Source organism: Lepidothrix coronata, unplaced genomic scaffold (genome assembly GCF_001604755.1).
Source record: "Lepidothrix coronata isolate B3197 unplaced genomic scaffold, Lepidothrix_coronata-1.0 Scaffold19, whole genome shotgun sequence".
Taxonomy (NCBI): Eukaryota; Metazoa; Chordata; class Aves; order Passeriformes; family Pipridae; genus Lepidothrix; species Lepidothrix coronata.
The window spans coordinates 1283678-1301147 of NW_016690199.1; the positions used below are offsets into that span (position 1 = coordinate 1283678).

General features: G+C 43.9%; 1 protein-coding gene across 1 annotated transcript in view; it reads right to left on the bottom strand.

Moving 5' to 3' along the window:
- KCNH5 (potassium voltage-gated channel subfamily H member 5) overlaps positions 1-9244 on the bottom strand; it is a 166214-nt gene extending 156970 nt beyond the window's left edge. Inside the window, exon 1 of the mRNA XM_017807645.1 lies at positions 9172-9244. Within this exon, the coding sequence (XP_017663134.1) occupies positions 9172-9244 (73 nt within the window). The remainder of the gene's footprint in view (positions 1-9171) is intronic.
- Positions 9245-17470: the final 8226 nt, after the last annotated feature.

Consider the following 17470-nt stretch of genomic DNA (forward strand, 5'->3'; position numbering starts at 1 on the left):
AGAGGTGTTCAGACTCCCTTCATAGTACAGGCAAACTCTCCTTGCCTGCTCAAGTCTTCAACAGATAAAACTGGTGTTTTATGCCTCCTGCAGAAGAAAAAGAAAAGGAACCAACAGAAGGTCTGCAAATGGCAGAGTGATGAGCATAGCAAGGACACCAGCACTGGGATCTCCACAGCTCTATTCCTGTCGGACTGAATACACAAGAGCTATGGTCTGCAAGCAAGTTTTTTGAAAAAATATGTTATACAGGAGGTATTTCAAATAACAAGTATTTCTCAACAGAGTTGAGCTACTAATAACTGGACAACACCAAATTCATCCATTACACCCACACTGGAACAAATGGATTTAAGTAAACCACAACTTCACTGAAAGAACAGTATCATAGGAGGGACTGCCAAGGATAGCCAGTTACAGATGGTAATGCATAAATACAGCTTGTTATTCTGCCATCCGGCACTAGTAACTAGTGCAGTGTCTGTGCTATGGCCCAGAAAGGAAAATCTTTTCTTTCCATTTACAGCAGCTCCCAATCTCACCAGTATTTTACTACGGAGCTTGGGAACTTCCCCACTGGTCAGCTGGACATGGGCCACTGCTGAAAGCAGGACAGGAAATCTGACAGACAGTGGTCAGATCCAGCACATGAAACTCTACGCAACTGGGATCCAGATGACCATGGGGTAGTGTCACATACTCTGAAAACATTAATATGCAGCCAACTTCAAAACTTGCATGATGATTAGTCTGAAATCTCTGGTAATGTATTCATCCTTGCTTGGATTTCTCCAATGCACTGAAAATGCATTTCCACTTCTCATTTCCTTAGAGATAAAAAGTCAATTTTTGTTATTTCTAAGCTTGTCTTGATGTCATTGCCTCCACCAATCATTTTATTCACCCATCCCCCTTTCTGATATATTGCAGAGAGCCCAAATCACAAATCTGTAGGTTGTATAAGCTCTTTTGACTAGACACCTCTAAACACCAGTGTCTGTCTGTAAGAGTAGGGAAGCAGGGCTCTGCCAGCAGACTCATCTGTCTCAGAGTTGCTAGATTCCTCTTAAGAAGGCATCAGGCTTTTTATTAGCTATTATAATTCTCCTATTTACAAGGTTTAATACTTATGGCAAAGAATTAGGGTATTAGAGGCATACAGTTAGCAAAATTTCAGGTTGGTAAACACAATTGAGGAAAACAATTTTTAAAGGCACTGTATTTGCTGTCGCCACACTTCTGTTTTGTATAGAGACTCTTTTGTATACAGGCAGCCAATGCTGTAGAGCAGCAAGCCTTTAATCTTACTCTATCTTGCAGTAGCTAACACCCAACACAGCACTGAGCCTTGTTTTGTTATTAAAATAAAATAAAAACACCACAGTGTGCAAGCAAATTTTTTAACTAACAAAATGCCCAAAGCAGTGTAAAATTCATGTTATGTAATGACAGGAGAGCAAGAACAGCTAAATCATTCCAGGAGATATGCTTAGCCAAGTGAGAAATGTTGTCTGTAATCATCTTTTCTCAAGAATGCTTGGATACCACTTATAACCAAAATTATTTAAATCACCATTTCAGAATTCCATCTCATCTGGAGAAAACAGGCAACTGATCTTTTTAGAAAACTCGCAACTGAAAAGATGTTCTAAAAAAATGAAGTAGTAGAAGAACAAAAGTAATAATAATGATTATAATAACAAAAAGAAGCAGTATTTCCATCTAGGAACAAACTCCTAACTCTAGCAAATTTACACAGAGCTGTCCTTCAGAACTATCACCCTTCCACTGCAGAGCAAATGCAGACTAGACTAGACAGGGTCTGTGAAACGTCTGGAATTTGCCTTTTTTGCTAATGTTGTCTTACAAAAGCCCCAAACCACTTAAACTGCTGTCAGCTGATTCCCCTTATAACTACACAAGGTCAGCACATTGCTGCAGACTTGTTTAGAGCAACCTGGAAAACTAGTGGTGATCCCCTGCGTGTGTGTGCCAGGGAGGAGCATCCTAAAAAAAGTTCTCCTTTTTAATTTTCTTTTAGCTTTCCTGAGCAAGTCTTGGCCCTGACAATGCATATTTCTACTGGCGTTGTTTGTGGTGACTCCAGATGTACTGCATCCCCACGGAATACAGCAAAAATCCTAAGCCCTTTCGGAGGGCACAGCCCTCTGAGATTTGCCTCAACGGGCACCAACATCCCTCCAGCTCCAGGGTCGGCTGCAGACAAACCTCTCTTCTTGAAGCAGCAACCTCCACCACCACTTTGTACTCCTTCCTATGAAACCACAGTGCTGTTTTCTAACAAAGCTATTATTTCCCCAGCGTCTTTAAAGCATGCAAAACATCAGTGTCATCCAATTTATCCAGCACATTAAGCGTTGCTTGCCTGAAAAATAAATCTCTCAAAGGACTAACTCTTTACGTCACCCTTCTGTGCTAGTGTTGTCTTTATTTAACACTCATATCATGAAAATGCAAAGAGGGCTAAACCCAGAGCAAGGTGCCACCATACTGACTATGTTGAAATGATCTATTTCCTGCCCCAAATAAGTGTTCCTCAAAAGAAACAGAAGACAAATAATCCAGCACTGGCTGAAATATTAAATCCATGTGTAAGTCACTTAGCTGAGAACACAGCAGCTTTCAGCAATTTAGCAAGCGAGCTAGAGAAGAAAGATTAGGGTCTGCCTGAAATTTACCTCCTGAAAACTTAAAAAATTAACTGTAATCATTTTGAATGTGAAAGCCCACAAACAGACCCTGCCTCTACTGTGGCACAACATCACTGACCCCAGGAAGAGCTCTGAGGCAATAAAGACAAGACAGCATTTCTATAAGTTGCCTGAAAAATGACATTTCATACAATTCTGATTCCAGAATGTGTGTGTTTTTCCCACACACATCCATTTATCCTAGAATTAAACTAATCCTCATCTATCCAGGTTATCATCTTAATGCCACTGCTGAATCTGTTCTCTATTAAAATTATGCAGAACACAACAGAGATGTACCAAGACTAAATTTAAACTGGAGCAGGCTGTAGCTCTCACTCAGGCACCCTCAGGGAGCAACCAAAAGCCAGATTTCTAGCGTTATACAAATGAGAGTGCTGGCTCCACACTCCCAGAGGAGAAAATTGTGGTAACGGGAGCTGTTCAGACACAGGGGCTCCTCTTGGAAACACTCAGCCCGCAGCTAGTCCTGGCTGCAGTTCCACAGAGCCTGGCTGCATCTCAAAAAAAAAAACTGCTTCAGCAGAGATTCATCTGCCTCTCCCCTGCTCTCTCCTCTGTGCCAGTGGCTGAAGCAAAGCTATCAACAGGACGGATCCCAGCCCAGCACTGAGGTGATGCTTCAGGAGAGTCTCTTCAGGGGCTACTCACAGCCAGAACCCCTGCCGGGTGTGGAATCAAGCCCTGGCCATTTGGGATACCCAGGGTTTGGCATTTACAAATAGCCAGTCGCTGAGTGTGATGATTAAACCAGTTCTGTATTTGTTTTTTCTAAAAGGCAGATTATTAAAGTGCCAACTCCAAAATATTCTATTATTTAATTTTATCAAATCAGAAAATTCCATTTCCTTTAGCTTTCCAAGAGAATAACTTAAAATCCCGGTTAACCACCAAACAGCACTATTTTACAACAGGCTAATTAAATGTATTTCCACAGCTCACTTCACTTCCTGACATTATTTTTTGGCTGTATACTCGTTCCAACAGCAATAAAAAAACCTGAATGTTTACTCCAAAAAAAAAAAAAATCAATAATTTCATTTTTTCCTTCTCTCTCACGTTTAAACGTTAACCTGGGAATGCAACAACTCTTGCAGTGACCTCTTGTGGCAGCGCTCAGCAGCGCTCAAGCCTCTCCCAAAACAAAAGGATACCTCTCTCACCGCCCCATCCCACCAGCCATAGGCACAGAACGAAATATAAGAAAGTAAAGAAATACAAGAAAGAAAAGAAATGAAAGAAATTAAATAGAGACTAGACCCACAATTAGAAATTAGACCACAACGCAGCTGATCAAATCTTAAGGAAATCCATCTTTTCCTTTAACTAGCAATAGAGCACTCTTTGGGTTTCTAAATTAATACAGTGGCACAGAGCTGCCACAACCATCTTTTTCTTTTAATAAAAATAAAAAATTTAGACCATGCCAAACCCCCGATTTCAGCAGCAGTCAGATACGCTTGGTCTTTCCGCACTCAGCAAGCTCACTTGAAAAGTAAGGAAAGCAGAGCAGTTGCAATTGAAAACTCCTCACAAATGTCATCTAGTAATGCTTCTCAATGTAAAAATCCACTTTGCATTGACTTATGTATCAGCAGGCACCCTGCAGTCACAGGAATGGCAAAAGGAACCCTCTGCCTTCAAATGCCAAAGAAGCCCTAATGACATAAGCTCCTTGGTCATCCCTCCAGTAACTTCTGAGCTGACCTGGAGGATGGAAACTTTCACCCCACAGCGTATCATGACTTTTATGTAGAGATTTAGGGAACCGCTGAGCTCCGTGGGTTTTTTGGAGGATCCCAAATGACAGACATCCAGTAAACTTGAAGTAACTTGCTTTTAAGTACTTTCTCTCTGCAGCATGTGTAATTTAATTTGGATCAGAGAGAAACATAGTTTGTTTTAATTCAGGGGAGAGAAGCCCACATGTATGACCTCCCACAAGAACATTTCATCACCCTGCCTGTTAGACAGGTACACTACATGAGCTAGTAAGAAGGACAGAAGAGACAACAGGCACTTATTTTATCCGTAGTACCAGTGTAATAAAAATTAAAAAAGTGTCTTAGCACTACAGATGTGACTCTTGTTTCCTTCCCCCTTCCTGGGTAACCTGCCTTGATAACACAGTCACCTGGGAACAGGGCTGATCCCATCGAAGTCACAGGGACCCAGCAGGGCATAAAGGTCTATGTGAAGGAACTGCTTTGTAGGAACACGGCACAAAGCTGAAAAAGACCGGGAATTACATGCTAACTTCATTAAAGCTCCTGCTGAAATTCCCATGTAAGCCTTACAGAGATAAGATTTCAGCCCAGTGTCAAAATACATTTGTGAAAGACCCACTTTCCTGAAGAAACTTCTAAGAGTTATGGTAACAGAACCAACATCCAGTAATAATCACTCTTGTCAAATAAATAACATTATATATACTCTTCCACTAAATTCAGCCCCTCTTCCAAACTGTTAGCAGACTTTATTGCAGATTGTTGCAAAGTCCCAGAGTTGCTTTTCTCACAAACTCATCCTCTACTATAAAAACGATTTATGCCATTAACACACGCTTAATCCTTCTGCTGCTAGAGTATGTGAAGGGTAAGATGGATAGGCAAGACAGACAGGTTTCTCTGCCCCTGTGTGCATGGCTCAACTCGCTGGATGACTCTGCCCATGGGACAGGTCCACAAAGCCCAGCCCTGATCTAGAGACTTGCCCAATTCTGTACCTGCTGCACTTCTGCAATACTGAGCTGTGGTCAGTATGAGCAGGAGCTCTGAATGCACCGAAGAAGCAAAAAAAAACATCAGTAATAATGGGCACAGACTGGTGAGAACATCTTAGGAGAGAACATTGCCCTAAGGATGGTCCTTATTAAAAGTCCCAAATACTAATGGCAGCAAAAGGCAGCCACCTTAATGTGATTTAACCCAGTGCTCTCACAAAACACTTCTTCTTTCAGCTCAGCAAAACACCTGGTGCTCTTAAGATCCAGGGCACAGCCAAGGCTGTAGCGAGATCGTATCAATCTTTGTGAGCCTCAGATAAGCCTCGATTTTCACTGAGCTTTGAAAGAAAAAAAAAAAAAAAGATGATTGCAGAGAGTGCACTGAGATCACCCTGAAGACAGGTCTGTGTTTTCTGAGGGCTCGTCCCTTTTACCAACTGCAGCAGCCAGTCTAATGACGGACCCCACTGCTCTCCACAGACTTCATCTCTCCTCAAGTGGAACTCAGCTGTGGTGTGGGAAAAAACCTGCAAAGCAGTTCAGAGGTTGCCATCCACCATCAAAGGCTTTGGGAAACACCTGTAACCTGGTGCTGTCCAAACACCAAAGTATAACACTGACCTGAAACACTTTCAGAAGCTCCGAGGCTTAAATTCATCTCCAAAAGAGAGGTTCCCCAGGCAAAGGGACACCGTGGGACCTCTCCACCACTTTTGACAGCTGCTTCATCCTTCCCAAACACATTGGCTGGGAGAGGAATATCTGGCAGAGCATCCCATATATCCCACCCTCCAATACAGAGGGTAAAGAGCTATGGCCACCCCATTCCATGGCCACCCCATTCCACAGCCACCCCGTTTCACGGCCACCCTGCTCCTTTCTACTCAGCTGTTCGGTGTTTTCCTCCTGACTACACACTTCTTGTGAGCGCTTCTCCCACAGTTTTAATATCATTTGTAGCCAAACCTGGGGTACAAAGGAAAGGTTCACAACATTCCTAAACAGAAAATGCCTAAATAATGCTGAAATTTCAATATATTATTGCTTTTAATAGTAGGCTGATCACCACACTAAGCCTACACACCCATTAAGCCCATTCCCAGTTCTGACTTTCCACATATTAAAATTATTACAATTTTGTCTATAAATTTTGTTATTCGGATCCATCTCTGGCAACTCTGAGTAATTTGTCTCCACCTACATTTCATTTTGAAGCCATTGCTTCCATTTCACCTGAAGAAGAGCCTATCTGCTGACATACCTGCCTGATTTTTCCCACAGTACCTGCAGCCTATCAGAAATTATTATTTGTATTTACAAACCTTCTCCTGGTTGATAGGAAAAGATTTATGATCAAGAGGTGCAATGGGATTGCATAAATGTGACAAATCTCAAAGCATAACATTCTTTAACCAGGAAAGTTGACAGAAGGGCTTTTCTTGATGCTCAAGATGTATTTTAAAAAACAATCACCAGTCTTTCCTTCATCCTGTTCCTCAAATTGCCAGTGAAAAATCTCTTGGAAACTGGTGAATCAAAGTATAAAAACAAACTCAGCAGATATTCAGCAGACCAAATCCCTGTCTTCTACCGAGCGCTGGCAGGAGATACTTGAACCAGATTTGCTCTACTGTATACTATTAAGTTTGGATTAAACAGTGCTGAATCCAATGAAAATTACTATTTCTATAAAGGATAAATAAGGCTATGTCTTGGATGACAAAAATAAGAACTAAATCATGTTTCAGGCCACAATACTGACAACTTACATGAGTTAAAAACAAATTCCCAATCTACTTTCCTCTTTGCTGTCCAACGGGGCAGATTTGCCTCTGTAGCATCATGCTTAGGCATCACCAGTGCCAGAGAAAAAGAAGCACAAATGACCAGATCAGCATGATATACGCTCTGAAATTAGACCAGGTTAAAAGCCGGAAGAGAATACATGCTTTTAAAGCACAGTGTTCCAAGCTTTTCCAATTTTTGACATCTCAAAGCTTTACTGAGCTTTCACCAGGGAGGACATGTGATTTAATTAGAGCATGATACAAAAGCGTGGCATTCCCAAACCATGTTCCCAGCTCTGCCTCTGCCTTGCCGCATGACCTTGGGAAATCAGCTGTGATGCCCTGAGCCCCCATTTACGCCACAATTTGAAGAACAGGTTGGGAATGCCTCTGTGCGTCCTCTTCCACAAGGAGCTGTGAAGTGTAATTAAATTCCACCCAGCGCTTTGAAATTGTCAGAGGGAAGGTGCTATATAAACCCTTATTAATTAAGCTTGCATTTAATATTCTGGGAAATAAATACACTATTGTGGGAAAGCAGCTCTTAGTGATTGTGCAGCTACAGGGCTTGAGAGGGAGTCAGCTGCCGACCACAGATTTGACCCAGGCAACACGAGAGAGAGGAAGCCTCCCAAAAAAACAGTTGATGGCTTAATACATTCTAACATACAACATTTTATAACAAATTCCAGGTCCTCATCCTGTTGCTTTGGAAGTCCATGAATCACTAATTCACTACCTGCCATCAAAATCCGCACATCAGACCACATCAGTACAAATGTGAGGTACATCAAGAACTCTGCAATAGGAAGGCGGAAGGGAACACTTTTCACCACGATTTCACATCCCATTAGTGTCTTGTTTAGTAATAGATGTGGCAACTCTTCTCAGTGCTCTGCTCTGGTCACCTTTCCCACTCCTGTCCCCAGATGAAGGCTGGCACAGCTGTGCTTCCCCATGGCAGGGTCGCTCCAAATTTGGGCTGACCAAATAGTTATGTTTTAGCAGATGCAAAGTTGAGGTCTCTTACATTTCTGCAAACACTCCTATGTTTCTGTGGTTATGTGCCAGTGCAAAAACTACATAAAAAAATGAATGTAAGGACAGGGCTTGCCTAAAGCAGCATCTACATCAGCACACCCGAAGAGACCGTGGGCTGCAAACACATTGTAACTTTACTGGAGCTGTGTAGTCTTCTTGCTCAGTGCTTTGCACTGCAAGAAAGGGTGAAATTCACTCCAGCAGCAAGGAATAACTCGATGCCACACAGTCCTGAACTAGCCCTCGACACAGTCACCTAACAGAGGGGCCATAGATAAGCAACTGCAGACCGTTCTTTCCATATTTTCTCAGCCACAGGATTAGCATCACCCAAAGCACAGTCACTCCCTCACCGCTTTCCCGGTACCTTTGCCACAGACTTTAAAGTGTCACACAATCGCAAAAACTTTGAACCCCTGAATGGAAACGATGGCAAGTCTGATTATTACAAAACTAAAGAACAAGAAGGAGGAGAAGAAAAAAAAAAATGACCCGATGAGCAGAGAAGATATTAGAAAAGTAAATTATGACAATTTATTGTCAGAGGCGTCTCACAGAAAGAAGGAAGAAAAAAAAAGGGTTAAATTTATAGTAGCGATAGCGATCTAAGTGCGGGGGGGAGGGACGGGGGGACAGTGGAAGGACCGCCGGGGGATGGACAGCCGAGGGAAGGACCGCCGGGGGATGCTCCGGCGGAGCCCAGCGGGGCACCGCGGAGCCCGTTCCTTGAAGGCACCGCTTGGCACGGACCCATAGGCGCGGCAGGGAGGGACGAAGGGTTGGACAGACGGAGAGATAGATGGATGGACGGACGGACGGACGGACGGACGGACGGTCGGATGGATGCATGCATGCACGGACGGGCGGAGGGGGGGGGATCTCTCACCGCTGGAGCGCCGGACGATGTTCTCCAGGAAGGTGTTCTGCGGTGCCACCAGCCCTCTCTTGCCCCCCGGCATCCTGCAGCGCCGGGCTCGGGGGCCGGGGGTGCGCGGCGGCAGCGGCGGCAGCGGCGGCGGCGGCGGCGGCGGGGGGGGGCCGGCGGCGGCGGGAGCGCCCGGTGCCCGTGAGGAGTCGCGCAGGGGCGGCCGCGGCCGCTCATGGTAGTGGCGCCCCCGCGGCGGCTGCAGCGCGGACTGTGGGGCCGCGCCGCGCTCCGCGCTCCCGCCGCCGCCGCCGCCCGCCCCCCCTGCGCCTGCGCCGGCCGGGGGACGGGGGGGGACGGGAGGGATGGGGAAGGGATGGGAAGGGATGGGAGGAGGGGGGTGGAGCGGCGCGGAGGGGCGCGGGGACCCGCGGAGCCCGCGGGGAGCTGGCGGAGGCACCGCGCCCCGCCGAGCATCCCCCGCCGGCCCCCGCCCCTTCCCGCGCTCTCCGGGGATCCCCCTGAGAAGTTCTGCCCTGTGCCCCTGAGCGAAACTAAGCGAAAACCCAAGCCCCCTGTTTTTGCACCTACAAGGTGTTTTGGTTTTTTGTTTAAATCCGGCGTTCCCATGTTTGCGGGAAAACACTTGGGAACATGCTTGCGTTGCACAGTGGATGGGCGGCTGCACTTTGCCCTCAAATGATAACCGCGAAGTGCAAGGTAACGTGTAAAATGCCACCAATGCCACCAGCCTTGCCTGAAGCCATCAGCCTTTCAACCTTTTTTTTTTTTTTTTTTGGAGAATTTCTCCCTCTCTCCGTGAGGGGCAACGGGAGGCAGATTTGGGGCTGGAGACGTCCTTTCTGTCGTTTTATTCAGGGACACGGCTCGGCTGTGCCGGAGCCCCAAAGAAGCAGGTGAGTCAGTGCCGTGAGACACTGCACTCGAATTTCCGTGTAAGCTCTGCCCTGCTCCTGACCCAGCCGCCTTCCTCCCTCCAGCCTTTTCATGACTCCGACAGTATTTTTTAAATCTATGGACAGTAAAATCCTGGAAGGAATTTCTCCACCTACTGCTTCTGCCTCTACTAATTTTGCATGCTGCTGAAGACAGGAAAGGATCCTAAGAAGGAACCAAGACATAGAAAATCACTGTTTGTCCAGAGCAGGAGCATGGTCTGCAAAGCACATCTCGGTGTGCCGCACATTCCTGCCCTGGTTGGCACAAGCAGCCGTGCTTCTCCCAGAGGACATTATTCCACTGTGGAAAAATCAATTTATTTATTTTTTCATCCTGTTTTCAGCACCTGCTCCTTCCCGTGCTTCAGTCTTGGTTCAACATGTCACACTGAGGTTACCTCAACTCCTCTGCTTAAAGTTTAAAATCTCTACCACACTGGGAGCTTTTTCAGGACCAGCACTTTCCCAGCTGCCAGTACTGCTGTCCCTGGAAAAGGTCTGGTTCTGATTTCATTTAAACAAATGCAAATCAGGAGCAGCTCCATTACAATCAGCTTGGGAATGCTGATAGAAAACTAGGTCAAGAGGTGAAGGAGACCCAATTTGTCAAACATTTATTGTTTTCCCCCCAGGTCTGAAATCTTCAGGGCTTTCCTCAGAGTGGTGTCGTTTAAAAGATGCTCCTGCTGAGCACTGCCCCAGGTACAGGGAAATTTTGCTCCTGATAATTGGAGGATGGAGGATAACACCTTCATTTTTTCAAGTGAGCAGTAGCCATCTAAAACACGTGTTTTAGATGTCTAAATCATGTGTCTAATCTGTGCACCAACAAATACTGTGTGACTGATCTGTCTGGACAGTGTTGCCAGGACTTCTACTCCCCAGTTCCCTCAATCCCACCCAATCTGAACCCAGTTTGAATTTTTCTACTCGTTTCCCAACCTCGTTTTGAAACCTAGATTTGTCTACTTATCCCCCGCCCCATTTTCATTAACTGATCAAACCCCCTCTTGTTTATCCTTTCCACTAAACATCTCTGTTCTGATGTGGCAGTCATGCCTAAGTGTCACTTCATCCTCCCTGCTTCATATCCTCAACTTCAGATCCCACTATTAAGTTCTGTTGCTGTATTTCCAGTGGCACTAATTAAACAATAGGTTATGAAGAGGGACAAGCTCCAAAAACATATCTTTAAATGTCACAGACGTCATATAGAAAGGGCAGGACATGGGGTGGAATTCTTGCCTCTATATCAAAGTTGCAAAAAAAGTCCAGAGGACATGTCTTTCTTTTCCTGGAATGCTGGATGAGGCTAAAGATAACCTTGAAAAGAAGAGTCTGACAAAGAAAGCAAACTGGGAACTGCAAGGAGACTTGTCTTCTTTTGGGAGTCTTCAAACTGTGCTTGGAAACAGTACCAAGTCACCGTGCAGGAAACCATCAGAAAGGTTTGAGGTCAGTGTTAAGTAGGAAAAGGGCAGCTAAGCAGTTTCTTTTCACATTAAAAATACCCCAGTCTCAACCGGGTGTTCTTAAATGTGACAGAAAATCCACTGTGATTCAAAAAGCATTTCTTTTGTTATCCCAGAAGAGGTAAGTCAACAGAGTTTCAATTTTAAGGACTTAATTAGTGGTTAAAACATTTTTAGAAAAGTTGAGGATATGAAGCTAAATGTAACAATTCCTGATGGAAGATCAGAAGATTCCTAGCTCTTCTTTCTTCCTGGCTTGCAAGCTCTATTTCTTTAAGGGAAGAAACTAGCATTCCTTTCCTAAAAGGAAAAAGGCAGAAAGGGAAAGAGCACATTGCTGTAGCAGAGTAAAAATAATCACGATTCCTTCCTCGTCTGCTTCACTATTTCTTTTCTTCTGAAATTTGAAACACCTGCTCAGGGTGATTTACCTCTTTGCTGGTATTTCTACAAAAGGCACAATACTCAATATCCAGCCAGCAGTGGGCAAGCATCAAACTCCCACAGCAAGTGGAGACAGTGCACACTATAAAGTTCAGCTGCATGTGGTGAAGAGCTGACCCTTTGAATCTAAACCTACAGGAGAGGGTTATTTTACTTCAGGGACTATTGAACATTTCAGAACTGGTTCTTATGCACGGCACAGAACTTTAAGTGTCTCTTCCATGAATGTATTAGTTGCAGAATCATCACTCAGGGGGCTCCTAGAAGAGGTGGGAGACATAGACCAGCATAAATAGGTCAGGCACTGATCCACCCCGATGGCCTGAGTCATTAGAACATTGGAGCTGCTGAACAGACTCATATTTTATTTGCTTTCAGTGTTGTGTGTAATAAGGTGAATCAGATTCCCTGGGACCACCCTGGGCTCCCAATGAGACTCACCCACATAGGTCTAAAAATATTGAGAGCAGAACTGAGTGATGAGATACCCCTGGCAAGGCTCAGAGATGTTTTCTAACTCAGGTGCACACAGAAGATCCCCCGTTCTAAAAATCTTAATCAAGATGACCGCAAGCTTTGATTATAAACAAAGAGATTTGTACAAATTGGTCTTTGAACTCCAAATTAGCAGTGTTTGATTTCTGGTGTGTCATGTCTCATGACTTAGAGGTATACGGCTGAAACAAGGGCTCAAGTGGGAAACAGATGCCAGAGAGAGATGTTTGAAGCATGCTAACTGTGGGAAAACAGGTGGAGTTTGCTCCCTAAAGTCCAGAGAAACTGCACTGAAGAATGTGACACAAGAGACTTTTCTGGTAACTATGAGGCATGAAATCCTTAATAAATCTGTCTCCATGAGTAAAGTACACTTGTCAGAAACTGGAGAGTGACAACAGCAGAGGTCATACTGCAACTTTCTTCCCTTCAGCAGGGAGGACTGTAAGGTCAATTCGCTTTTACTGGCTCCAAAAACACTACCCAAGAACTGTCAGGAATCTGCAGGAAGCAAGCCAGCATCTCTGAGCCCACCATCCTGCTCACCATAAAAGTGGAATCTGAGTTTCAAAGTTGCTGAGGGGATGGCATCAGATCTGCTTATATATGTGACAACATTGCTGCATTCTGTTCAGAAAGGAGAAAATACCTCTGCCCATAGCAGCAGCTGATAATGCCTGAAAAAAATACTTAGGAGGAAAAGAAAAAAGGTGGGGGGAGGAAATAAATTACAGTTTCTTTCCTATTTTGGGCATTTTGCTCCTTACCCCATTACAAATTTGAAAAAGCACTTTGGCAGACAGGAAATCAATAAAAACTTGACGAAAGTTGTTGCTTTTGGTATAAAAATTGATGGAAAGTATTGATGAAACCTCAGAGCCAAAGTACTTGCTGGATTCTGATTTGGCACCAATGAGAATTCTTTATTCTCTGTTGGGTTGGGCAAGTTAAGCCTGGACAACAAGACTTGGAGGTTATGGATCTCCTGTCCCTTAGTCTCTGGCAGTCCAAAGCAAAGGGATGCAGAACCTACACGAGGCAACAGCATTCAGAGAGTGTTGGATTGCTGAGTCAAGCACACAGGAATTAGGAATAATTAAGGCTCCCTATGTATCATGCACCTAGGATGCACTCAGGATGGCTCAGCTAAGCCTTTCCTTTTTATACTTCTCATTCAGCATGGCCCTGTGCCACATTCCTGGGACACCAGCCAACCTCTGCTCAACTGTGGCACAATTAATTTTTTCGTGGTGCTCATCCCTAATCTGCTGGTGCTTTGTAGGTACCATTGAGCATCTTCTGCATTTTATCTCGTCATACCGGGATCAGACAGGAAACTGGGGCACAGGGAGATTAAGGTCAAAATTGTCTGCTAAATCATAATGTCCAACTTGAGACATCCAGGATCCTTTAGCAGAGGAGTCCCAGTACAGTAGAAGATTATCTTTTCAGTATCTAGTGACTTCAGTTATAGCTGTGAGGGCAAAGCATGTCTCCAGATCACAACCTGTGCATTCCCCATAAACTTATAAAAATATAGGAAGAATGGGGAGGTGGTAGTCACTAGGTTTGAATGACTTGCACAACTTCATGGAAGAGCCCTGTTTAACTGGAGATTTAACAATTCTACCACTTGCTTGCTTTTAACATGACACTTTTTATAGTCCTTGCTTTATTGCTTCATACCTTTCATTTTCTCTAGTGAGCACACCGAAGATATTACAGGCCAAAGTTGCACAGAAGTTGGAAGCCAGTGGGGGAGGTTGATATATATACACATTTATGAAATGTTGTGGGGAATATAACTAAAGATTGTGTTGCAATGTGTAGACGTAAGGGCAGAAGCAAATCAACCATCATATAGGCATTGCCTCCCTTTGGAGTGCTTAGAAACCCAATTTTACTTTTCCATGGACTTTTCTCAAATCAGAATCAAACACTTGGGAAAAAGGCCTTTAAAACACTATCATTTTATTAATGTTGTTTTTCATATTCCTTCACCTGCAAAGACTGTGCTTCAGTTGTCATGAGTCCAGCTGTGCAGTCACAAGAAGCCATTAAAGCTTCTGAAATGACCTAAAATAACACCTTGAATTTGACAGCATCAAAACTTTCAAAGTCCATTATCACAGCGCCAGGCAGGTGCTACAGGGTCCAAACCAAGAATCCCGTGGACTTTCTCCCCGGAAGAAGGGAAAATTCCTTCTTTTCAAGGGTAGAGAGTTCATAATTCTAACCCTGAAAGGAAATCATGACACATGCTGCAGCACATTTTTGGGTAGATAAACACATGGGGATAGGAGTGAAAATTTTCATATCTTTGAGACTTTTGAAAGAGAAGTGGGAATCTCAAACTCCCACTTGGAAAGGAGAGGAGGAGAGTCCTCTGATTTAACCTGAAATACCAGTATGACCATTACCACAGGATGGCAGCTCACAGATGCCAAAAAACATGGTTTGGGACAAGGGTAAAAAGGGCACAGTCACATACAGGGATGTAAATGTGGTGTAAATGTAAATGGTTGGTATCCACTAGGTCAAAAGGGTATGTGGAACAAGGGGAACAAACATCATTCCATCATGACAGCAAATGTCAGCACTGAGGTTAATCAGGGTAATCACTGCGGGCTCTACTAAGTTCATGACAACTTCCTCTTCCAGGGTTTCTTCCTGAGAAATAAGTTGACAGAAACCAATAATTTACAGAAATAAATTTATTTACAGAAATAAATCACTGGATTTATATTATTACAGAAAACCAGGAAAAACAGACTCATGTCCTTCTCTTCTTCTTTTTTTTTTTTTTAAATGGGAAAATATTTCTACCCAGAAACAGGTAATGTCTGAAATAACAATCAGATGGGATTACAGAGTATTCCCGTGCTTCAACATCATACTCTTCGGCTTATTTTTGCCAATAGCTGAATCATCACAGAAAATATTCAGAACAGGAAACAATTCACTGTTCTATCTTAAAAGAAGCATTTTGCATTTAAAGTAGTGTCCAGCTAAAAACACCTCACAGAAGCATGTTATGTTTCTCTTGGCCTTTTTGACTAATCCTAGATTTTTATTCCAACACCATCCTTGCAGGTGTGGTCTGAGGAAATCTGTAACAGAGGCAAGGACTGCACAGGCTCACCGGTCCTTCCTGGGTTCAGTTTGCAATACACAAAAAAACCTGCTCTTAACTCCAGGGTGCCATGCTGGGAGGGGGGGAAGGGGGGTGGTCTTTGGACTACTTGAACCAACAGTAGATCCTTGGCACCATATGGGCACAGAACTCAGAAGTAAATGCTATCCTAAGAGCAGAAAGGTATATTTTTTCAGGCAGGGGTGAATAATAGTCTGGATTAAGTCTGATAGAGGTCCCAGATAGCATGGTATCCTCCCTCAGGTCCTGACAGGTCCCGATCCCAGCAGTGAGGATCTGGGGTAGTGTGAAATGAATAGCAGCAAATAACCCCCAGTCATCTTCTTGAGCCATGGCCACGCATGGGGGATGGGAGGAAAGCAAGCATCCTGCTGGAGAATGGAGCCATTTTTTGCATCAGAGCCATTTTTCAGGCTTCCTGCAGACTCAAACACATGAATTGCTTTGTAGGCTGTGATCTGACCATGTTTCCAGGCGCTTTTGGGGACTCCCAAGTGGAAAAACTTTTCTTTGCTAAAGAAGTGAAAGCTGAGAGTCTCTAACCCTATGAACCAAGGAGCTCTAGTTCTGATCTTGGTTCTTTTTTTTTGGTTGAATATTTTTTCCTTCCACACATGGTAGCAGATGTGTGGGAAGCAGACAGGAGGGGGGGCAGACCAGCCAGTCATCAGTGGTGTCCATGGCAAAGGCTGTGCCAGACAGGATAGTGAGACACTTCATTTTCCTTTCCCAAGGTGTTACAGCCTATTCCCACATCTGACACCTCTTCTGGACCCTTCTCCACGTAAGAATCATGCAGGTTCAGGAGATTCAGCAGGAGCTACAGGAAAAACCTTCTCCAGAACTAGAAGTCCACTGTGTTCTCCACATTTTGTGTTACGGGAATATCTGTAAGAGCCTGAGGGTTTTGCCTCAAGTACACTAGAAGATCTCAAGACTTTTTGGCAGCTGAAGAACCGACATAAGTGGATGACATTAAATTGTCCTGGAAATTATGTACTTGAAAACCCAAACAACAGAAAAAAGGCTTTAAACACAACATTTGCTTCTAATGTAGGCAGTCTAAGTTAAGTGTTTTATATGTTTTGGGTAAAATGCTATAATAACAGTGATGCAGTTAAAAACAAGTTGTTGTGGGGTTTTGGTGGATTCTTTTTTTCAATTTTAAACCTATTTATATACACTTGTTTATAAAAATCGTCTTTGAGAAGGAAATTACTTGCATCACAGCTTAGCTCAACTGCAATTTGCTTTTTTTAAGAAATTGTCATTAGAACTCAGCAGGAGGCTAAATTTTGAGTTTAAACACACTCGTTAGAACTTGTATTACTGGAAAGCCAGAAAGTTTCAGCAACAAAGATACCATACCTATATGTACATGTACCTGCATTGTTCAGCTTGAGCTGATAAGGCAAAGAAGTATTGTGCTGTAGATAGTAAACTGAGACAGATTGTTTGGGCTGGCAAAAAAATCAGGGTAGAGTCCACAACCAGATTTAGATCCTCTTACTGCCAGCCTGATCCTTCCTGCACCTGCAGCAAAGTCATTTTCAAGTAGAGAGAAGGACGACACCAGGTGCACACCTACACCAACCCTTGTTCTCATACTCTTTCACTTCACAGAGCTCAGTTTGACATGGAAACCTTAATTTTAATGTATGCTACAGCAAAACCAGTTACCTCTGTTTGCATCACATGGCAGAGGAACTGATTTTTCATGCCATTCTGTAAGGCAGCAGAACATTGCCCCTTCCATATTTATTATCCTTCAAGTTATGTCTAACTGCAAAAGGAAA